This window comes from Paramormyrops kingsleyae, chromosome 3, assembly GCF_048594095.1.
Source record: "Paramormyrops kingsleyae isolate MSU_618 chromosome 3, PKINGS_0.4, whole genome shotgun sequence".
NCBI classification, from domain to species: Eukaryota; Metazoa; Chordata; class Actinopteri; order Osteoglossiformes; family Mormyridae; genus Paramormyrops; species Paramormyrops kingsleyae.
Genome location: NC_132799.1, coordinates 1,081,150 through 1,105,786, shown reverse-complemented (window position 1 = coordinate 1,105,786; position 24,637 = coordinate 1,081,150). Strand labels below are relative to the sequence as shown.

The 24,637-nt window shown below is 45.5% G+C and overlaps 1 protein-coding gene across 1 annotated transcript; it reads left to right on the top strand.

Moving 5' to 3' along the window:
* Window positions 1-1,616: 1,616 nt before the first annotated feature.
* bmp5 (bone morphogenetic protein 5) lies at window positions 1,617-22,979 on the top strand. Its single transcript, XM_023829047.2, has 7 exons — window positions 1,617-2,673; window positions 6,710-6,902; window positions 11,192-11,340; window positions 15,086-15,283; window positions 18,263-18,339; window positions 18,665-18,775; window positions 18,916-22,979. Exons 1-7 carry the CDS (start codon window positions 2,184-2,186, stop codon window positions 19,063-19,065), a joined length of 1,368 nt encoding a protein of 455 aa, XP_023684815.1. The 5' UTR covers window positions 1,617-2,183; the 3' UTR covers window positions 19,066-22,979.
* The last annotated feature ends 1,658 nt before the right edge of the window (window positions 22,980-24,637 follow it).

Here is a 24,637-nt window from a genome sequence, read left to right as displayed (position 1 = left end):
TTACACCAGCGTTTCTCTAAATTGGGACAGGTTTAATATTGCTCGGGTGCCCCCTAGTGATTTAAAAAGGCCAAAGCAGCAATCATGAAGAATCCGCCTTGGACTTTACTCCGACTGACTTATCTACTGAATTATTGGCCTTCGCAAATAGCTTTCAATATACGGTACTTGGATCAATATGTTAAGTAAAGTGTTATTCAAGTGTTAAAAAAACTGGCTGCGTGTTTTATATATGTTCGATAAGTATTGCACGCAACTGTCACATAAATTCAAACAGTGATAAAAGGCGATAAAAACAAACATATAATGATGCGAAGCTGAATCAAGAAATTATTCATTAATTAAAAATTCAAGTCTTTCAATTATGCGTGCGTGCGTCTCATCTGTGACGAAAGTAATGAAGCCTATTGAACAGCAGATGGAGCTGTCTATTCACGCGCGTTTACTTTGGTGTCTCTATCCCGGACATTCTCAAGAGCAAACACTCTTCTGATATTTTGCCTTACTTTTTGTCCTTCTTGCTGGAATGAGTTAATTAACAATGTCTTTGCCTTGGGCGTCACTTCAATAAAGAAAGTCGCCACTTTGGTGACGTAATTAGTAGGCTACTCAGGAGAGGGTGTGGTGAAGCACTTTGAAGTGGTGATTATGAGTGCGCTTATTTTAAACGCTCAGCCGTATTAGCTGACATACTTGTAAATTACAACATTCTACATCAGAGTGAATTTAAAGTAATTTTACGTTTACTAATTACTCCTAAAATTGCGTTTTACCTGTAGTTATAACAAAGTCAGAATTTAAACAAAAAATTTCGTATCCTTTTAAAAGGTGATTTATTTCTTAATTAGTCTTACTTCATTAGGCCTATATGTGTGTCTGTGTGTGTGTGTCTGTAAACCAATGTATGCCAGTATAAGTTCAAATTTATATCTGACGAGACTAGTGTACTTTCAACCTTTAGTTGTGTTCTCGGGTTGACAAATGGCGCACAAAGAAATGTCGGGTTTGGTGACGATTAAAGCCTCTTCTTCTAAATAGTGATTTAACTGTGTCCAACTATGCTATGCCCCCAGGAAAGACAGGTGCTCCTAAGGTATTATTCACTGGGTGGAGCGAACCGAGAGGGCATTTCATGTTCCCATTCCCTTACTGCTTACCGCACTCACTGCGAGTTGGCCACAAATATGTATAAATACTGATAAGAAAATACAGGCGCATTCACTTCTTTTGCCTGCATGGGTTTGCTAACTTCACGCGTGATGGCCACGAGTATGCAAAGATGTTTTAAATATCAGACGCCCATCTTTTTAAAAAAGTGTGATTTTATTTCACAAAATTAAAAAGGCGGTTGCAGATACGGCCACACATTTGAGTGTCAAATAGTAAAAATGTATTGATGTTAATAGTCTAATAAATATCATACAATATCACTGATAAAACAATGTCATGTTGTCAAACAAAATCTAAACGATTTAAACCCGGGTATCCTGTGCCAGCCTTTCTTATAGTAATTAAATGACCTGCTAGTTTCTATGGTGGTTATGGATCGTTTCAAATTACAAGTATCTCTTCTTTCACATGCGCTGCGCCGCGTCCACCTCCCTGCGCGGCCGCTAGTGGTGGATGCGGCTCTCCTGTGTTGCGTGGGATGGACTTCTCAAAAGTCCTGCTTTCGACACATTCCCCTGGATTATACTTAAGCGCCTCCGCCAAGAATTAAGCTGCTGATACATCCAGATTTACAATATCGCACCCGAGCGATCCAGACGTTTCTGCACAGCTGGCTTGAAGGCGAAAGGCATCTGCGAGAAGGTACCTGCGTCCGAGAGTTTAAGCGGAGCTGCAAGGTGCGGGAGAAGCTTGTAGATTCTGCAACATTTGTGGCACTTCTTCTTGAAGGGCTTCAACTTTTGGCGGATTGCCGCTGTTGCTTTTAACCGTGGGAATCTGAGCATCGATAAGGCCGTTTTTGGACCCGCTCATATGATGCGTTGCTGAAAATTAACTTAACGCAAGACTGACCTACAGGGATAAAGCCTTCATCTGGGAGACAGAGTACCCCTCGATAATGTGACGCGCTGTAAGCGCTGACGTGAACTGCAGGAAGAACGCTGGAAAAGTGATTTGGTGCTCGGCATGGCACCTTAACACTCTCCGCACAGCTTGGTAGTTTAAAGTCTAAGATGAAGCCGTTAGCGCTTTTGTGTGGGGGCACCATGGGACTTCTGTGGAGCTGCCTGGGCTTCCTGCACTCCGTTCACTGTGGCTGGGGGGACAACCATGTGCATTCAAGTTTTATTTACAGGAGGTTGCGCAACCACGAACGGAGAGAGATCCAGAGAGAGATCCTGTCCATCCTGGGCTTACCGCACCGGCCGCGGCCGTTTTCTCCGGGCAAACAAGCATCATCGGCACCCCTCTTCATGCTTGACCTGTACAATGCCATGTCCACCGAAGACGACGACGGGATACTGGACGGCCCCGGAAAGGGCTCCCTGGAAAGGAGCCAGGGAAGTTCTCGCAGAGGTCACTATGGGTCCTCACATGGCTACTCCCGTGCACCTCAGCCGTACCGCGCAGCCCCCCTGACCAGCCAAAGTCCCCCCCTGGCCACTTCACATGATACCAATTTTCTCAACGACGCCGATATGGTTATGAGCTTTGTCAATCTAGGTACGTATTTGCTCTGGAGAAAAAAAGCAAACACTTTTCACAGTGATACGCTGCACTTTAGGCTTCTGCTACAAAGATAAATGATGAACAATATTAATAGCCTGCATTCATGTGTCGCGTTGTGTTTTGACAAATATGAAACCTCGACTGGGCTGATTAAATTAGGCTATATCGAGGAAAAACTAAATTGGCAATATAATCTGAAGTATCTGGAGTTTTTTCATTCATCATTGCGAGATGATAGTTCACGTTTTATAATTTATTCAGTTAAGTTTTACTTTTATAGCGCCTTTCTCAACATTACATCGTCTCACCACGCTTCGCGTTACCCCCACCCAAATTTATTTTATGTACAGTAAGTATGCTGGTCAGTCTCTGCGCGTTATTATTTTACATAGGCAGCCTCTCTGTCATTTTTACAATTATGTATGTGTAGAATTGGGTTGTTCTCCCGCACCTTGAATATTTTCATTAAAATAGCAGGGGGTGTGTCGCCTGGGGGTGTACCCAGGGCAACAACATTGTTCGGTCAATTATTTTGATTGAATGAATTAATTAAAATTCCGCACTCTCACAATTTGGACGAGGTAAAATGAAAAAAAAAAATACAATACTTACTAAAATGTCGCGTTACAATTTAAACAACTATAAAATAATAATTTAAAAAACGATATTTACAATTATACACAGGCCTACGCCTAGTTTCGTATGCCAGTATAGCCGTATAGCCTACACGTTACACGTGCTGTTTTGTGTACCTGTTCTTGGAGGTGACCGGATCAAAAGCTGAAATTCGGCCAGTTTTTTGTAAAATATTCATTTCAGAAATGTATTTATTTTTGTTTTGATCTTGCAGCAATTGGTTGTTCTTAACAATATAACCTGAAAGCTAAGGAATCAAACTGAAGAATACGAAAACAGTATTCTACTGAGACATTTTTGCAGAAAATATAAAACGCTGTGTTAAATGAAGCCATAAGTAAATCCTACATTAATCTAGTTTTAGGTTTTTTGGTTAAACATAAATGGCAAATATGACGTGTTTCTTCTTCCCTCACAAAACTTTTCAAACGGCTTTTTAAGTGAGATTTTTATTTATCTTAATACAGTTATTTCAGTTATGTTAAAAACGTAAAGAAAATATAAATGTCGATTAATCCATTTATTTTTTACTTATTCTTAATGACAAAATCGCGTAAACTGAGATTTAAAATTAAAGATAATATGTTTCTGTGTTTTCAGAATCCGACTAAAACGTTACCGAACTGGCCGATATAGAAATGCGTAAAAACTTTAGGAATTCCGAAATAAATTAAGGATTATAGTCACGCTATAAGCTACAGGCCTACTGTGCTGCAGTATGAAAGTCTTGGGACGGACGGGAATTTGGGGCAAGATAGTTATGATGATTAGTGCTATATTGCCCCGGTAGCTGAGACCTTTCACCAGGCTGTTCATACAAACTTATCAGATGACTGACTTGACCTAAGGATAATTGGCCTTAATTACTTCCTGTTGTTAAAGAGGGGAAAGGGGTTGAATAAGCTCTGTTTTTCTGAACTCGTTTTTCCCTACATTTATGGTAGCAAGTTTCTGTAGGGGATGTAGCCTAGAGTAACCGCTTCGCCGAGTTATTTTTCATACCACATTCATCTCTACATGCTACATTAATTGAGCACATGAATTACACGGCTAGTTAAGCTCCCTTACATACATTCCCTCGGATCATGTTACCACGCTCGGTGTTTTCAGGAGGACATGAAGCGGCAGGACTGAGCGCTGGCTGTTCTGTTGGACTGTAGCATCCAGTGGCCATTTAGTTAGACGACTATTTGTTCTTTTATACCAAAAGTACGTCAACCCTAAGGAAGACTTTTCCAGAAGAAGTCACCGGGGGATATGACATCAATAATGGATCCAAAATAGCTGCTAGCTGGTGTGCCATAACATCTCCAGAAGGTAGGGAGGGCTGAGTTAGGTGTGATAAAGATCAGAGCCCCCCTTCAAGGAGTCCCAGACGCTTCCAGTTAAGAGCAGTGAGCCATGAGTTTTGTCAGTCTGGGAAAGTCCGTGCGCTGATTTAGTGCACAGCTAGTGGTGCAGAGGTCAGGTAGTCCATATTCACGTCCACCCCCCCGCCGGTGCCGACCATCCCTCATGCTGTTTTTTGCTCCTTAAGAACATTTCTCCCAACTGCATCTCTGCGCAGTAAAACGCACAGACTGTTCGGAGAAGCGGACTGTTAATAAAGCATGTGGACAGTCTTTTTAAGGCCCTATCAGTTATGCTTTTTTGTAGCGAAATTAGCTTTTCTCATTTTTTTTTTCTAAACCCTTCTAGTTAATTCTGGCGCAGTCTACCTTAAAAATACCTCCTCCAGGGGCTCCCACGTTGTCTCATGTCATCATCTATGTGCAGAAAGTATGTTCAGACTCATAATGAGAAACATATTTGTCTGTTCCTGTGTTTAGTTTTCAGAGTTTTATGGGAATTATACATACAACCGCGTTTGACTTCAGCTGGGTGGAGTGTGCATGAATGATTTCAATAGCCGTGTGATTTATTTATATTTAAATGGTCCTTTTAGCTTTCATCGTTTATTATAACCTTTATTATCTGGCAGACTTAGAGCAAAACATTTAAATACTATTTTAAACGGCACTGTTGTAAATGTCAGATCTCTCTCAGGAAATCAAGCTTTGCTCGCGGAGTTTCTCTTTTTTCCCTTTTTGACGGTTTTACAGACGTTACGCTTTGAACTTTATGTTAACACAAGCATTTTTTACATTGAATTCATGGCTGTAAAATGATCTTCGTCAGATTTTGTCCCCTAATAGACGAGGCGACATTCCAAAAAGTAACTGGACTATAAGCAGATTATTTAGTCCCGTATTTCTTAGTAACACCGACAACGAAATTGTCCCAACTTTAAAGAGCTGTTTTTACGCAGCTCTCTGGCTGGTCCGTTAATCGGCTGCAAACTGCCACCCAACACGTCTGATTCCCTTGCTCTCTGCATCCAATTACCACCTTCCCCAGGGCTCATGAAGGCCCCTCCAGCTAAACTACAGGCTGACCCCTGACCCACTGCTGTTAAGTAACCGCAGCTTTTGCACTGTGGATAAACAACAGGCGAAACGCAGCGTACCACCCTGAGTACCACAGTGCAAACACGCCGTCCCAGTCGCCGTTCTGCCTTCCATGCAGAATCCTGTCCAGCATTCCATTTGGATTTCAGAGTTTCAGTCCTCTTCTGCCCTCCGTCCTGCGTTCTGATGCATATTCCCCAGCTCACGTGTGTCGTCTGTTTGAAACGTGATAGTTACCTTTATAAGATTCCAAAGCTGCACATCACTGTGATGCCGCTCGATGTACATACATCATCAAAGGAAGGAGTTTATAATATTGCTGTAAATACTTCTTTATGTTAATACTGTGTTACTCTGAGGAAAAGATGCATCGTTGTAGAGAATATGTCGCACGAAGGCTCTGAGTGTGAAAAAGTCCCAAACCACTGCAGAGAAATGTGACCCGTGGTGCACTAGTGCCGCAGGGAGGACAGTGCTGCTGGAGAAAGGAAGTGCAAAGCAAGGTGTTCCCCCTAAGACGAGGTTAAAACGGTCATCCGGGTTTGCGTTAGAGATTTCAGCCTCTCGATTCCTCCTGTCAGTCTAGAGGGCCAGCAAAAGCGCTCCTGTTCGGAACGGGCCTGTTTTTCTTAACTGACAGGCCATCCATCATGGAGAATTCTGCAGGGAGCCGCGCTTGTCCTGATTTAATGGACTGGAGAACGTTTGAGCTTCTGGGCTAAATGTTTGGACTGGGATTGGAATGTTAAAGCTTTTGATCAATGTAGCATCTTTGAGTGCGTCTGCTGCAGTTTTTTTTTTGTTTTGTTTTAGGACAAGCCATCACCTCCCTTTTTGCCTTTGAAGCGCCTGCCCCCCCATTCTTCAGCGTTAACGTAAAGTGACAGGAATAGTGCACAGGTCACCCGTGTAACTCTGTTTCATTCCTGAATTCCTCTCTTTTCTAGTTGAGAGAGATAAAGATTTCTCACACCAGCGAAGGCACCACAAGGAGTTCCGCTTCGACCTGACCCAGATCCCGGATGGGGAGGCAGTGACAGCCGCCGAGTTTCGGATTTACAAAGACCGCAGCCATGCCCGCTACGAGAACGCCACCCTGAAGGTCAGCATTTACCAGGTCACCAAAGAGTACCCGAACAAGTAAGTAAGGCCGCCAGCCCGCAGTGAACACACGCAAGACTTGAAGCACTTGTCAGGACCATAACTTCAGTAGGCGAGTCGCTGCACGTTTAGGACAACAATAGGAGCCTTCTCAAGTGTTGGGGGGTGGGGGTGGGGGTGGGGGTGCCCCCCCATGTCCTCCCATTGGTAAGGCCTGTGATGGATATTCATTCAGGGGAGATCCCCGTCAGGGGTCCCAGCATTTGCCTTCTTGCAAAAAAATTTGTCACAAATTCTGGTCTTTGCTTCAGAGCTTTGTTGTCCTTCTCACAATCATGTCCCATCATGGGAATATATCGAATTCCACGTTTTGTCGGTTACGTCTTCCACCTGATTGGCGCTGTGGACCCGCCACAGCCGACGTAGAAAAAACACGCCCAAGGAGATATGAAACGTCGGCATGGCGGCGAGAGGAGAACCTGAGAAGATCATCCTTGGGGAGGACGTCTGAAAATGGGAGCAGCCATTGTTGAGATAATTGCAATTTATCACTCAATGGCTGTATGAGACCGGATTCCCCTCTTCCTTCTCGAAAAAAAAAGAAAAAAGCATGCTCTCTCATATTCTTTTCAACTTAGAAGCCTGGGCTTCTCGAATGTCTTTTCTTTATTGTTTAGTGAGGCATCCAGTACGTGGATGTGTATGGGGTTTGCCATAACTCAGAAAGCAACCCTACACCGCGGGCCATGATTCAGTCAGAACGCCACGCCGATTACCCTCAGCTCTGACAAATGAATTTAAGTGTGACTCTCTGCTAAATTACACTCCTCGATGGCGACTTTCAATGACGGCTCCGAGCGCTGAAAAGGCAGCCCTTGTTTAACACTCTGTAAAATGTTCAATTCAAGAAAAAACACAATTTGCGGCTTATGGGTGACTAGGATTTCCGTCTCCCCTCCATCTCAAAATGCACCTCCGGGACTGATGAGGTAAAGGCATTAGGGGTTTAGGGAGCTCGTCCTGGACAATTAACAGCAACACTAGACCGGTGTTACCTCACGGATATCTAAGGAGTCCGAAATAAAGGCTTCAGAAGCCTGGGCTTTGGCGCCGTGGTGAAAAGGAGCACAGATGAAGGCCCTTTGTAGTCCGAGTGAAACGTCATGACCTTGTTGTTGTTCTGCAGAGCCCAGAAATGCAGACGCTTCCCGCGGCAGGTGCTGAAAGCACCATCAGCCCCCCCCAAAGAGATGCACTTGGAGACGGCGCGGTCTTGCATGCGTAAGAAAGAAAATAACAGCATTTCCCTGAAGGAACAGGGATCTCGTAAGGATGATCAAAGCACCCAAACGACGACGAAAGGCACCAATAATTACAGCAATATTACAGTGCCGCAATGTAACTGCAGCTACATAAACAGACAACATTAGCAGCCAAGATACAAACAAGTGGAGACATGGCCCATTGTATCGTCTTAGGTCAGGGGGACCCAGTAACAAAGGGAGGAGACCTTCATGGGTCAGATCGCTGAACGTACGATGGAAAAAAATATTAGTTTATGGAAATTATGGTCTAGAGTTTCTGAGTAGAGCAGAATGTGAACTCTGTGAAATAGACCATTGTGGGTTTATTTAATATACTTTAAACAGACAATGATGATAATTACATATCAGTTTGGTTTATTATTATGCTATTTTTTACAGTATGAAATGATACAAAACCTGCTAGATTTTGGTTTGATAAAAGGTCACCAGCAGCTCAAAATCAAATCAGATCACTTTGTCACGTTGTTTAACACTAGGTGAAACCCAAGTGAGTGAAAAACTTTTGTGCAAAGTCCTACAGCAGCAGTGATGAAATAGTGCAGGTAAACGTCAAACGAGATGAGATAGTTGTGCGATTGGAAGGTCACAGGAAAAGTGAATATAATGAAGGGCCCCGGCAGCTGTGAGTGTGGCTGTGGATATAATGAAGGGCCCCGGCAGCTGTGAGTGTGGCTGTGGATATAATGAAGGGCCCCGGCAGCTGTGAGTGTGGCTGTGGATATAATGAAGGGCCCCGGCAGCTGTGAGTGTGGCTGTCGATATAATGAAGGGCCCCGGCAGCTGTGAGTGTGGCTGTGAATATAATGAAGGGCCCCGGCAGCTGTGAGTGTGGCTGTGGATATAATGAAGGGCCCCGGCAGCTGTGAGTGTGGCTGTGGATATAATGAAGGGCCCCGGCAGCTGTGAGTGTGGCTGTGAATATAATGAAGGGCCCCGGCAGCTGTGAGTGTGGCTGTGGATATAATGAAGGGCCCCGGCAGCTGTGAGTGTGGCTGTGGATATAATGAAGGGCCCCGGCAGCTGTGAGTGTGGCTGTGGATATAATGAAGGGCCCCGGCAGCTGTGAGTGTGGCTGTGGATATAATGAAGGGCCCCGGCAGCTGTGAGTGTGGCTGTGAATATAATGAAGGGCCCCGGCAGCTGTGAGTGTGGCTGTGGATATAATGAAGGGCCCCGGCAGCTGTGAGTGTGGCTGTGGATATAATGAAGGGCCCCGGCAGCTGTGAGTGTGGCTGTGAATATAATGAAGGGCCCCGGCAGCTGTGAGTGTGGCTGTGGATATAATGAAGGGCCCCGGCAGCTGTGAGTGTGGCTGTGGATATAATGAAGGGCCCCGGCAGCTGTGAGTGTGGCTGTGAATATAATGAAGGGCCCCGGCAGCTGTGAGTGTGGCTGTGGATATAATGAAGGGCCCCGGCAGCTGTGAGTGTGGCTGTGGATATAATGAAGGGCCCCGGCAGCACGGCTCCTCGCTCGTTGTTTCCTTCTCTTGGACTGCGTTCCAGATGCTGCCTCGGCGGCCTTGTCTTCTTTGCTAGCTGAGCTGCTTTGAGGGCCGTATCTGTGACATTGCAGCCTGGACTCCCTCATCGTCACTCCGCCTCGGATAAAGCCCGTCCATTAGCTAGCCGCCTGCCGCTTGACCGCGCACGACACTGTGAGAGTCCGTCACTTATCACTCCCGCTAATATCTGCCTGCTTCCACTCTTCCACTCTCTTCTCTGCCATTTTATGGCCTTGACAGGGGATTGGGGTAGACACGAGAACATCAACCCCCCCTGACAGTGCCCCCCAAACAGGCACGAAGCTCCAGCTCAGCACAAGGGGGCTACGCTTGACCTGAGCTCAAGTGGTGAGGTGTGCGTGTGGCTAACACGGACGGTCCCCCCCCCAGGGCTTTCAGCAGCTCCTGCAGTGGCTGCCTTAAATGCCCCGTCTGTGTGCGGCCTGCCTCTGCTTCTGGCCCTGCGGTGCACAGATACCCCATGAAGAAGCTTTCCTGATGTTCATCCTGATGGCACGTAGCCATACAGACCCTGGAAACAGTTTGAAAACACTAACGGTGACACAGCACCTTCAGAGGAGGCCTAAATGGATACCCCCCCCCGGATTCCCCGCACTTGTGAAAACAGATCATGGACAGCTATTATGCTGTCCCCTGTGAAAATGGTGCTTATTGTTTTTTTGACACTGAAAGAGGGAGGACAATAAACAGTACCAGCAAAATGGCGTTTTAAAACACATTTTTGGCATAAAATGGCAGCCAAGACCTTAGTAAGGGTGTACCTCATTTATGTAATGGGGGGGCTAGCAGATCTCATAGACCCTTGGGGAGACGCATTTTCCTGCCTGTGTGGCCATCAACCACACAGCAAGCAGAATAACAGCCCCCCCGCCTGCCATATGGTCAAATGTGCAGTGCTGCACCCCCGCATGCCATGTGGCCAAATCTGCAGTGCTGCACCCCCGCATGCCATGTGGCCAAATCTGCAGTGCTGCACCCCCGCATGCCATGTGGCCAAATCTGCAGTGCTGCACCCCCGCATGCCATGTGGCCAAATGTGCAGTGCTGCACCCCCGCATGCCATGTGGCCAAATGTGCAGTGCTGCACCCCCGCATGCCATGTGGCCAAATGTGCAGTGCTGCACCCCCGCATGCCATGTGGCCAAATCTGCAGTGCTGCACCCCCGCATGCCATGTGGCCAAATGTGCAGTGCTTCTCTGCTCTCGGCTAATTTAGTCTGTTTTAAAAAATATCATTTTTTATTAATTAAGACAAGTTCGATAATAACAGCGGTTTTTGTGTTCTGTTTTATTTAAATAACTGAAAATTAGCTTTGTCATTGAAGATTAGTTCTACGTAATGCAAGCTATTTGTCATATTTAATAGTCTTCTGTGAAAAATCGTATAGTTTAATAACATTTGCGACCTGCCAGATGTGTTTATGTACTGTGGAGTACTCAAATGTGTCGGCTGAGCCTGGTTTTCGTTTCATTAACAGGGACGCAGAGACGTTCCTGCTGGACTCCAAAAAGGTCAGAGCTTCTGATGGAGGCTGGCTGGTCTTTGATATCACAGCAACCAGCAACCACTGGGTCCTTAACCCCCAGCAGAACATGGGCCTGCAGCTCGTCGTGGAAACCATGGATGGTAAGGAGAATATCAGGCTGATGTGCGGAAATGTTTTTCCAACCAGGAAAACTCACGACTTTATAGTTTTCGACTGAGATACTCCAGTACTGTGGAGTACTCGCTGAGGCCCCCTAGTGGGTCGTGGCCCACCCAGTTGAGAACCACTGGACTAGAACATTGGGCCTCATTCACCAACCGTTCTTACGAACAAATTTGTTCTTAAACCCCACGTACGCACTTTTTTACGAAGATTCTGACATTCACCAATGTTTTCTTATCTGAATTTGTTCTTAGCTAAGAACAGAATCTACGCACACTCAAGAGCATTCGTATGCATATTTGAGTAATGATAGTTTGTTCAAAATAATCGGTTATAGCAGTTTTGTTCATTCTACAGTTCATAAAATGAAAGTATTTGAATAATTTATAAAAGTAAAATAGAAAAAATAATTTTAAAGTGTAAAAATTATTTTCATGGTAGTAACGGCGATCGTGCGGATTATAAATAGGTCTGTCTGCGCATTGGCCTTGCTATCAAAATGGCATTTCTGTTACTTCTTGAAGAGCTTGCCAATCGTGCTCTGAGAAGGGAACGCATGTTTGAAGATCATTTAGATTTAAATGGCACGCAGCATTCAGAGAAGGTGATATCTCTCCATGTATCAGCTTTCTTTGGGGCTTTATATCCACTGGTCACGCTACTAAATAACGTGTCTATTTGCATTTACCTCCTGTACAGTAAGATCCAGTTATAACTTCAACTTCAAGGGACCTGGCAAAACAATCCATTATATCCAAAGTCCATTATATGCAGAGTTGCTGTATGGCCAGAACACAAATACAGGACACCATTTACTCATGCCACACCCCATTAAATTATTATAAATCATTATATTGTACATGTAGTAATCCAACTTTACCTCAGCAGATGCGTGACTATTAATAATCCCGACTACGTACGTATCTGCGCTGGATATCACCGGCTCGCCACACGCCTTGTAGGCGGAACTGCATGTCCGTTATAGCCGAACAGAACTACAGCTAAAAGTGACGCTGGCGACTAAATTGTTTGTCCGTTATAAGCGAAATTCCGTTAAATGCGAGTCCGCTATATCCAATATTTTTTCTGCATGTTCTTAAAGGCGCACGGCCGGGACCAGCGGACCTTGTCCATTAAAGATGAGATTCCGTTATAAGCGGGTCCACTATAACGGGATTTTACTGTATTAATACTTCTACTGTATTCATACTCTAAGTTTTTTTTCCTCTTAGTGCCAAGCAGCTCACAGCCCGTGCGCCTCTTCGCCATTCCTTGCACACGGCCCTACAGTCTCATGCCCTTTTATGGGACATTGCAGGGCGTTTCCCTATTTAATTAGGACAAACTGGTACGCGCTTTCAGTTACGAAGACGTGGGATTCACCATTCTTAAGAACAAAGATGTGAACAATTCTGCTACTTAAGAACACGTCATGAATCCGTCGTAGGTTGTTCTTAACAAATTTCGCAGGAACAAATTTAAGAGAATTCTTAAGAAAATATTGGTAAATGAGGCCCATTGTTTCCCAATCAGACAATCCACATTTTTGCTCCCTCCCAGCTCCTAATACAGCAAAAATGTGGACCTCCATTTTGTGGTCAGACCATAAGGGGGAGAACGTGCCACTCCCTGTTTGCAGTCCTTGATGCTAACGAAGCTGTAACTGCAGAAAGCATCAGTGCTTTGGCTGCATTTGTAAGCACAGAGGGTCAGGGGCTGTTTTATGGCAATCGCCTGTGTGCTTAAACTCCCCCAGGAGGCAGGAGCAAGCGAGCACAAGGGGGTCGCCTGCCTGTGGCCCATTCGGTATCCGTGGGTCACCGCCAGCAGCACGGCGATTGTGATGAAGCTCCTCCTTCCTGAGCGTGACTGTCTGCAGCAGAATGGTCCATTAAAGTCCCCTGTGTGTTTCAAGGATTCACTTCAAGGACTCAAAAGCTTTATTGTCAGTCGTACAAGTACAATGAAATCCTTGCTTGTGTACCTCCCTGCAGATTTAAACAGCGTATAACGAAGAACAGCACTGAACAGCAAATAGCAGAATAGTGAACAATAACATACATACAATATATCTACAATATATATAGCATACAATAACCTACAAGTAGGACAACAAGGTGCAGAGGTTAAATTGCCAGTCCCCTGTGTGTGTGGAGAAGAGGCATTGACAGGATAGTTCTCCAGTCCAAATCGGAGGAGCTGTTAGAGGTACCCATTAAGTGCGCTTGCCGTGCGGGACACGAGAGTTACGCGGACCGTAACCGGCATTTGCAGTGTGCGTTTGTCAGCTTTGCATGCGTGCGTCAGTCAGTCCGCCTTTGCTTTCTTAGGAGAGTGAGTATGGTTAAGGTACACGCTGGCGCACATCTGGCCTTTATGTGGAACATACACATTTTCAGACAAGGTGGGAAATATCATATTCTATTTTCTTTAAATTAAGTGGCCTCTAGGGATAATTCTAAACTTGAATTCTAAACTTTTCATTATTGGCTTAATGCCCAGTATATTGTTTGGAAAAATACAGGAGCTTCTGAACCCAATACCTGTCTTAAATACTGTGTAGTTATTCGAAGCAAACTTGTGAGGGACTTGCAGTCTCTGGAGCCTCCCTTATAAGCCTATGATATTGTGGTATCTAGGGAATTTGTTTAGTATGGCACCACTACCCAGAATTCCAGGTCCGTATACTATAAAGGTACAATGTGCTTTCTCTGTGAAAAGATCACCAGAACTACATAAATAGACCCAACTGACCCAATATTTATTTCAAAATCTGTCTTCCTGTGAATTCTTTAATTCAGTGTTTTCTTGCAGCTCAAATAATGACTATAAATGCACATTGAGCATTGTGGTTGTTTCTCTGTTGAAACCCCATATTCCCCCACTCTTCCTTTGCTGTTCACTCCACCACATACTTCATTTTTCACTCTTTACTCAGGGAACCCAATACTTCTGGAGCAACAGACTTCTGGAAGTGGTTAATTTATGGTCATGGACCTCATCAGCATTCCTTGTCGCGGATTTAAACGTCTCTTTATCAGTGGACTGGGCGTGACAGCATTGCGTGCCGCGCGTTCCCCATTAAACTGGAGAGTTCCGGAATAATCCGGGCAGACCCAAAAGGTCACGGGTGAGATTTAGTGTAGTGTAGTAATATACTGAAACAGTTTTGCCTTTCCGACGGTAAACACACATGGTGATGAGATTAGCAGCGTGATTGATATCCATCCTGTAGGTTTGTCTCTATGGTGATTAGCCCGCAGTGTGAGATCTGTGTATCACAAATTGAGCTTTACGCTGCCAAATGAGAAGGATGGTAACATGGCGTTTGCGATGGTGCGGCTGCTTCTTCTGGGGCCCGTGGTGGAGGAAAAGTGAATCTTGTCCTGTGCTGGACGGATCAGTTGCCCACACCCAGATCTTGTTGTAATTAGGTCTTGTCTGCAAGGACATGTCATATAATCTCTTTGCATTAAACTATGCTCTTCTGGCAGGAGTAAGATTCTTTAATTTATTTTGATTTGACGTTGACAAGAATGCTTGTCCTCGTAACCCTGTAATAGATAAGCAGCCAGAAGATGGACAGAGGGATGGAAGAATGGCTGTATTGTAATGACTGCAGTTTAGCGTATAATAGCTGTCAAGGACAAAGCTGGAAGGGGACACCCGTTCGTCAGCGCTGCGCCGCTCTCTGCTAACGGTGTCTCTTTTCACACCCTGCAGGCCGGAGCATCAACAGCAAGTCGGCCGGCATGATCGGGAGGAGCGGCCCGCAGGCGAAGCAGCCCTTCCTAGTAGCGTTCTTCAAGGCCAGTGAAGTGCTGCTGCGCTCAGTGCGGGCGGCGGGGGGCAAGCGCAAGAACCAGAACCGAAACAAGTCCGCAGGCCAGCAGGGCACCTCGAGGGCGGTGAAAGGAGGAGGTGAGTCAGCCGAGAGAGGACGGACGAGTGTGCGGAGCGCGTACGCCTTGGGCGCGGCGTGCGGAGCGCGTACGCCTTGGGCGCGGCGTGCGGAGCGCGTACGCGTTAGGCGCGGCGTGTTAGGCGCGGAGCGCGTACGCCTTAGGCGCGGCGTGCGGAGCGCTCGATCTGAGCCGTTTATAAGGGCTGCTAACAAGCTTACTGTGCTTACGAAATGTTTTATTGTTAAGGTGCTGCGGGGAGGAATCAGCGGGGAGGAATTAATAAAAAATTATATTTTTTAAAACAGACTAAATCAGCTTTACTGGTCTGAACAGGGGGTGAAAATCCCCAAACGCCGAATCTCCACATAGCTCTGCATCTGTAGTTATTACCAGTTTTGCTCGTCTTGGTTTCACTCTTCCGCAATACAGCAGAGCTCGCTGACGTGTTCTTCAGGCTAACAAGACTAGAACGAGCTAGCGTGCGGCCCTATTAGCTAGCAGATCATATTTTATGTGAATATTTATTAACTGAAGACTCCCGCAGCTCAACATGGTCAGGAGGCTTAAGTAGCTAGAGTTACAGCATAAATGTTATCCATCCATCCATCATCAAACCGCTTGTTCAGGCCTGGAGGCTGTCCCAAGCAGCACAGGGCAGGGGGACACGCTGGATGGGATGACAGTCTGTCATGGGACACACACACAGTCACACTCACACACTGCAGTCAGTCTAGCCACATGTCTTTGGACGGAGCGAGGAAAGCGATGGAAAAGGTCGGGACACAGAGGTGAGCATGCAGAGCGCACGCAGGGTAGGGGCGGGGTTCGAACCTCCATGTCACCAGGCGATACTCAGCCACTGCGCGTCCTGCAGAAACGTTATGTTATGCAGATGGAATCTAAACTGATACTATCCAAATAAATGAATTCAATCTATTTACTTTCCCAGTAACGTACAGATTGAGCTCAAAATGTTACATTTATTTTTCGTTCATGTTTTCCAAGTGTCCCAAACTACCAGAGCAATGAACAAAAGGTTAATGCAGAATAAACATTATCTGTACTACAGTTACACTATCACACTAAATATAAATGTTAAGGTTTACACAATGATGCAGCAGCACACAGCTTCTGTGCTATAGGCTATGAGTCTCTGAAGGTGTAGCATAGGCCATGAGTATCTCTCATCAAACGTCTCTGAGCATGTGCCAAAGGCCTTGAGTATCTCTCATCAAACGTCTCTGAGCTTGTGCTGTAGGTTATGAGTATCTCTCATCAAACGTCTCTGAGCATGTGCCATAGGCCTTGAGTATCTCTCATCAAACGTCTCTGAGCTTGTGCTGTAGGTTATGAGTATCTCTCATCAAACGTCTCTGAGCATGTGCCATAGGCCTTGAGTATCTCTCATCAAACGTCTCTGAGCATGTGCTGTAGGTTATGAGTATCTCTCATCAAACGTCTCTGAGCATGTGCCATAAGCCTTGAGTATCTCTCATCAAACGTCTCTGAGGTTGTGCTGTAGGTTATGAGTATCTCTCATCAAACGTCTCTGAGCATGTGCCATAGGCCTTGAGTATCTCTCATCAAACGTCTCTGAGCTTGTGCTGTAGGTTATGAGTATCTCTCATCAAACGTCTCTGAGCATGTGCCATAGGCTATGAGTATCTCTCATCAAACGTCTCTGAGCATGTGCTGTAGGTTATGAGTATCTCTCATCAAACGTCTCTGAGCATGTGCCATAGGCCTTGAGTATCTCTCATCAAACGTCTCTGAGCTTGTGCTGTAGGTTATGAGTATCTCTCATCAAATGTCTCTGAGCATGTGCCATAGGCTATGAGTATCTCTTGTCAAACGTCTCTGAGCTTGTGCTGTAGGTTATGAGTATCTCTCATCAAACGTCTCTGAGCATGTGCCATAGGCTATGAGTATCTCTTGTCAAACGTCTCTGAGCTTGTGCCGTAGGCCATCTGAGAGTGTCCCTCTGTCCAGAAATGCCTTTGCAAACATCAGCATGTTTCTTGCAGGCAAACCGGACTAGGAATTGGACCAATTCCTATTCCGTTGCGCACTGCCGTCAAGTTTGTCCTCTGGGACACTTCCTCTGCAGGCACGTGTACCGTGGTTGTTATTAAACTTGCGCAACTTGAAGAATCACTTCACGACAAGATGGCCTGCCTCTGGTCACACCTCTGCTGGGCTCGGCTTCCTCGCCAGCGTAGATCCCTTGGCGGTCACACACGCCGTGTGTAATACACAATGTTTTGACAGAGGCCATCTCGTTAAAAAACGAACAGGCAGTATTTATATACATGCCTTGTACTGCACATGACAGCCTTGGACTTCAGCCTTCTTCATGGCTTAGTGTGTAATTCACATTTCATCTTGCTCGGGTCTTTGTGTAATTAGTACCAGACTAGTTCTGACCTGGGGATTCAGTCGTTTCTCTGTATGAGTGACACATTGACTCCCCTGCCAGATATGTGAGGCCCAGCCATCTCATTTTCACGGGGACTTTCTTTCACGGCCGCCCTTCACACCACAGAGACGTCACTGTGATTGCCGGCTGCGGTGATTTCGTGCAGACATTCTCCGGCGCACGTTTCCGATTGTCCTCCCCCATTACCGCTCTAATGCCGTGATCCACCACATTTGCCCTTGTTAGATCAGAGGGTGGCCCTGTAATACCTACAGAGCTCAGTTTGTGCTGACGAGGCGGGACCAACGGTGAAGAGAACAGAGGCATGTTTTATTAATGACCGACAAACTTTTGGGTAAAATGCTCTATCCTTAAAGGGTGGAGTTTATACAGAAAAACAAGGGAGCCTCCCCTTTAAATCTGGAATACTTTTATACGCGACTTTCATACCATCTCACCTCATGTTCCTAATCTCCCAATTAACCCCTGATTCTTCTTTACTTCTGAGGTACATATTAAGTGTCGGTTTGGCAGAAACAGGACTGGTAAATCTGATGTATTTTTTTTATTCTTTTACAGACCAAAACACCAGTGAACAGAAGCAAGCCTGCAAGAAACATGAACTCTATGTCAGCTTCCGCGATCTGGGATGGCAGGTGAGGCAGAGCACGGATTATAGAATGCCATGGGATTCCGGTACCTGCTCCTGTAATACTGCACACTGGATTCCGGTACCTGCTCCTGTAATACTGCACACTGGATTCCGGTACCTGCTCCTGTAATACTGCACACTGGATTCCGGTACCTGCTCCTGTAATACTGCACACTGGATTCCGGTATGTGCTCCTGTAATGCTGCACACTGCTGTTACTGCAGAACCATTAAAGCATGTGGGAGCCTTGGTAGGGCTCTGGTGCATGGCAAAGTCACAGGTTTGAGGGACAGCAATTGAAAAGATGTCACCTGTGTTTTCTCCCGAAGGACTGGATTATCGCACCTGAGGGTTATGCTGCCTTTTACTGCGACGGAGAATGCTCGTTCCCACTCAACGCACACATGAACGCCACCAATCATGCCATCGTGCAGACGCTGGTACGTGCCATCTGCATTTCTGCAGCTTATCCTTAAAAACATTTAAAGATAACAAATAGAGCATCCGTAATATTCCCCCTAGCTGTGAAACGCAGAGGGGGGTGTGCATGGAGACTAACACCCAGGTGCTTCTTCTTTAGGTCCATCTGATGTTTCCTGACAATGTTCCCAAGCCATGCTGCGCCCCCACCAAGCTGAACGCCATATCGGTGCTTTACTTCGATGACAGTTCGAATGTGATCCTGAAAAAGTACAGGAACATGGTGGTCAGGTCATGTGGGTGTCACTGACCGGCTCCCTCACGTCTGTTTGTCATTGGAAAACATTTCAGCGTCTGCATGCTTAATCTGAGATGTCATGCACAGTGTTATGTATATATTAGTTCCTTGAGCTTATTTATTGTCCCTGTTTCTGTGATAACACCCCCCTCCCGTTTGAAAGCCAGCGTTGAGCCCTCAAGCCCCCCCCCCCCACCTTTGTGGTATGAGCCGTCTTGTGGGCTTGCGGAAGCCAGCTATGGAATTTGTGTGTGAGGTCACGGTGCCTCGCTCTGTACACACGGGGGTCACCTTTCACCCCTTCAGGACCATAAACTCAGAGCTCTTCTTTACAATGTTGCTTGATTCATTCCGAACCCCCCGGCCTCATTTCCCAGAATGTGAGTGCAGGATTTTACTGGACGTGCATTCAGACTTCAGACTGCAGTCATGGATCCCAAGAGAATCATGAAAAAGAGAAACAGACCTTAAATTAATTATTCACATTATTAATTAATAAAGATTAATTAAATCTGCCCTTGCAGATCTCGGAAGCTGATATTGTACAATACAGGAAATGTTTATGCTACCAAATATTAACTTTTACTGTAATGATGGTGCCGAAAAACACAACAAAGGGATATTACACATGTGAATCCCATAGGCTCAGAACAGCCAATAACAGAGCACTGGGTCATGTGACCTGGAGGGACACCTGGTACTGCTGGGAAAGGTGTGCTTCTGGTTAGCTTCATTTAGTGATTTAGCAACCGGAATATTAATATGGACTTCATATGTATTAAATAGTGCTAAAAGCTGTACACACATGACTTTGTGAGCTAGCAATGCTTAGCTTTCTCAGTTAGCACAGGCACTGGGTGAGATAGATATTTACAACATAATTTTGCAGTTATTGCCTTATTTGAGCAGCTAATATCCAAATGTAAAGCTGGCTAAGTGATCATTTGTTAAGCGGATCTTAGTTCTAAGGAGAGAATAGCTGGATGATAAAGATATTTATCGCAATCTGTCCTTTGCACCTATTAGCAGATACCTACAGAGGTTTGGTAACCAGTGGCTTATTCATTAAAAGGGTTTCCCATGAGCCTTACAAGAACTGGGGTTCAGGACAGAGCTGGCAGCTGGCTGTGGTTTGATATTAGGATGGCTGCAGAATTTGGCAGGGTCTCAAGGCTCATGTGAAATGTGCTGGGGCTTTCACAGGAAGGCCTGGGGCTTTCGAAAAACATGCAGGAACTTTCACAGGAAGGCCCAGGGCTCACGCAGGACGTGCAGTGGCTTTCACAGGAAGGCCTGGGGCTTACGCAAAACATGCAGAAACTTTCACAGGAAAGCCTGGGGCTTACGCAAAACATACAGGAACTTTCACAGGAAGGCCTGGGGCTTATGCAAAACATGCAGGAACTTTCACGGGAAGGCCTGGGGCTCACGCAAAACATGCAGGAACTTTCACGGGAAGGCCTGGGGCTCACGCAAAACATGCAGGGGCTTTCACGGGAAGGCCTGGGGCTCAAGCAAAACATGCAGGGTTTTTCAAGGGGTGACCTGGCACTGCCGCAATGAAGGTGAAAATGACCTCTGGCATCCACACACGCTTGAGCGGCTGAAGTCTGCCTCCCTGGTGGGGAATTGGGTCCAAAGGGCCAAAAGCCAGCCGAATGACCCGTAGCCTGGAAATACGTGCACAGCAAGGCCAAGGGCAGCGATGCAGCAGACTGTCAGCCATTTTCAGGGCACCTTAACTGTACATTTTTAAAACCTGCATGCTGTCCCTGTCAGGTGTTGCTTGGTCTGTGTGTTCTTTGGGTTTAACCTAAAAATAAGGGCTTGGTCTTTGCCTTCCTACGGAGCTCCTAAAGGGACAGGGTTGGAAAATGTTATTAACAGTCTGATGTTTTCTCGAGTCCCATTGCAAAAATCTAATGGATTCCCATCTATCTATCTATCTATCTATCTATCTATCTATCTATCTATCTATCTATCTATCTATCTATCTATCTAGTCTGTCTGTCTCTGTCTGCCTGTCTGTCTGTCTGCCTGTCTGTCTGCCTGTCTGTCTGCCTGTCTGTCTCTGTCTGTCTGTCTGTCTAAGCAATCTGAGCTACATGAAAGCCCTCCTTTTTTCTCCACAGCTTTCACACTGAATCTTTCTCGTGGTGCTCCATGCCCCGGTTTCATTGTGAAGTTTTGCATTGGCAGAGCTATCGAATCACCTCCACTTTCATAGTTAGTCCCCTTCAACATTGTGCTGCTCCTATTTTATATGATGTTTTTAAAAACAGGAACTGTGACTTTTTTGCTGTTGCTTGCTCCTGTACACAGCCGCACAGGGGGCACAGGAAGCAGGGGGTTAGGGGTCAAGTACCCTCCAATATTTAATCTGGATTAATTCATCCCCCCAAATAAATGAAGCTTAATATTTAATAATTTTCAGTTGTGTCCCCCCAGTACCAAATTCTCTGCTACACTGTTGCACAGATATTGTATTAATGCTTTTATGTATTTATCATACAGCTTCATGCAACACTGTGGCAATGCAAAGCGGGATGTCAGTTACTGTTGCCAGGGAACACAATTACAATTGTGAGGGAACGCAAAATAATTTCGAGAGAACGCAGAACTGTTGTGGGGGAACGCAATAATTTTCCGAGGGAAAGCAAAAGTGTTTCAAAATATTTTTTTCTGATCTTGTCCCTTTAGGGGCTCCGTACCTCACTAACATAACCGCAGCTGATCCTTCTTTGTGCAGAGCATTAACATCCAGTGCATTCCAGGCTGCAGATCTCCCCTCTGCCTAAGACCTGCTAATTACTTATTCGAGTTTGGCTTGTTTGGCTGTTCTTACCAGCAGGATAAGACTGGAAAGGACCTTTCTAAAGTCTCAATTTGATTTTTTCTGTTGTCAAACCCTTCAGTGGGCCTGTCGGTCATTTACCTTTTTGTTGTTCTTTTGCTAATTATTTTAATCGTTAAGGGCATTTATCTGTTTCATAAACCACTCAAGCAAAGCTTGTGTTTGCTGCTACGTTTTATGCCATGTGGTCAGAATTTCATACTGGAGGATATAGTCACCGTTACCGTGGTAATACTATGTAATTTATGTTTTGGATGTTGTTCAAGGAGCTGCTATGACTTCATTGGAAATGAGTGATTCTTGCAGAGCTGGAGATTTCAGGTCCAAGGAATACAAATCCAGACCAAGATTTTGTTTCAACCAACCAGTTGAGTATAAAGAGTCACATTGACAGAGTACTCAGCTGGATGGTTGAAACAAAATCTTGGTCAGGATTTGTACTCTCTGGACCATCTCCACCTCTGGATTTCTGTGCCTTCATCCAGCAAAGTGAGTTCATTTACTTGAAGGATGGGACCCAACTGAAGAAGGATGTTTCCGGAGATTTCTGGGGTTACAAAGGTGCCAGCTGAATTTATCCCGATTTTAAGGACCACTTCTGTGAAAAAGACGTTTGCATCTCAAGTGGGCCCCACCCCTGTATTACATCATTCTTCTGCTCCTTTACAGATATGAGGCTGATGATATTTACATGTTAGCTATCAGGTCTCAGAGTTTTGCATTATACAAGGTGGTTATTTCTGTAGTATCATTAGCTGATTATGTGTGTTATGTAAGACAATTAAATCTGAAAGGTACATCCCACAGTCATGCTGTTGAATATAAAAAATATAAAAGTTTTATTTGTACCATCCAACATACAGTTTGAAAGTAGAAGAGATCTCTGTTAGTGCCAGTATTTATATAGATTTTGATATTTCACGTCCTATTAAAATATTTTAACCATACTTTGTCATTAAGGCAGTAGAACTTGTATTTTTGTTAATGTATGGTTAGTTTCTCTGTAGAGTCTCATAAAACATTGGTAACTCGAGTAATATATTTTGAGAAATAAAGACGCACTGTGTGAGTGTTTTCTTTGTCACTAAACATCATGCTTCCGGAGTTCTCTCCCCATCCGCACAGGCTGTGGTGTCTGTTACTGGATTTGGGGAGGAGTAAAGCTCATGGTTTGTCTGCGCTGTTGTTTCATCCCTGATGTGTTTCTGCATTATAATGACTGCCCCCCCCCCTGCAGCTGCGACCCCCCCCCCCCACCCTGGGTCGTCTCTCTCTGTTAGTGTTTGAACTCCTACTCCAGTTTGACGCACTGCTGGGCCACAGCAGGCCCGTGATTTATACATATTTGACAAGGGCGCTGTAACACACGGGAGCCGCACATCTGTCTGCAGCTGTGAAGGCGCTCTGCGGCAGCGGCGGGTCCAGGCCACACGGCCCGGCGACGTCCCAGCAGAGCCACCAACCCAGACGTATCACTTATTCTGACTGAAATCTCCGTCCTGCCTGCTGCTCCTCTCCACACCTCATTTCCTCAACTGCCAACCCGGCCTCCATTTGTCCTCTTTTTATTTCTGTCTCAAACTATTTGGGGGATTTTCTCAAACTTTCCACAGGTATATTTCTGGTAAATATCTCTTGTCCATCATGGTCCACGCGTCTCACAAGCCCCCCCCCCCCCCTACACACACACCCCTGGAACGTACCACTTCTCTGGGCATTAGGTCTGCACTGAAAACAAACTGCAAAGCCTCCCCTGAATGCTACGGTGTCACTGCACTTCCAGGACAAACCATAAAAAGCAGAGGCAGGGTTACATCTGCCGGATGAGTGGAACATAATGAGCATGTTTAATATCCTGATCAAAGGCATTTCCACCCTGCCCCCCTTCCCCCCATATACGCAGCCCATCAATTTGGCATCCTTTGATGCTGCGTAATAACGCACTGCCCTGTACTTGTGTGATGCAGACACAGTCACAGGGGAGACACAGCAGGAACAGCAGAGCACAGCGGTTAGTGACAAATACAGGATCCCTCTCCTCGAAAAGCTCTTCTTACAGCTGTACCCGCCAAAAATAAAGATTTATCATTTAATATAAAACCCACAACAAAGCTCTTTACCGGAAAACGATGCCTCTTAAATGACTGACTTTTTTTTTTTCCTTTATTGGTGGGACAGTCCTGCATCAGTGATCCCAACCCCATCTGCAAATGCAGTTTTGGCTTCAACAGCACAGACAAACAGCGTAGCAAACCAGCACTGCGTCAGCAGCTGCCGGCCAGGAGACGGTCACATGACACGTCAGTGGTCACTGGCCTTTCATCAGCCGCCTCCCCGTGGCCCCAGCTCTCACAGGCCGCTTCATCCTGCCCTGACCTTTATGTGTGGAGATATATCTCAGCTGCTTTTGTCCAGAGTGATTTCAGTCTGTCACTGTGGTTCTGTAAATATCAGCATAATAAGGTAAAAGTTCATAAACTGTTTATATTTAAGCTCAGAATCATCCAATTCTTTTTAGCAGTTTGGAGCAGCAGAAATTCAGCTACTCCTGAAAGTGATGTAATACACGATGGCTTCTGTTAATACTTATCCTAATGAAGCTTAACTGCTTTCCTTCCACAACTTGAAATGAATCTTTCATTAAAATTAATCCGCTATGCATTTTGAGGTTACTCTGTAACAAAAATTACCAGAATTATGAGAATTTTACTACGTCATGAATTGTGAATC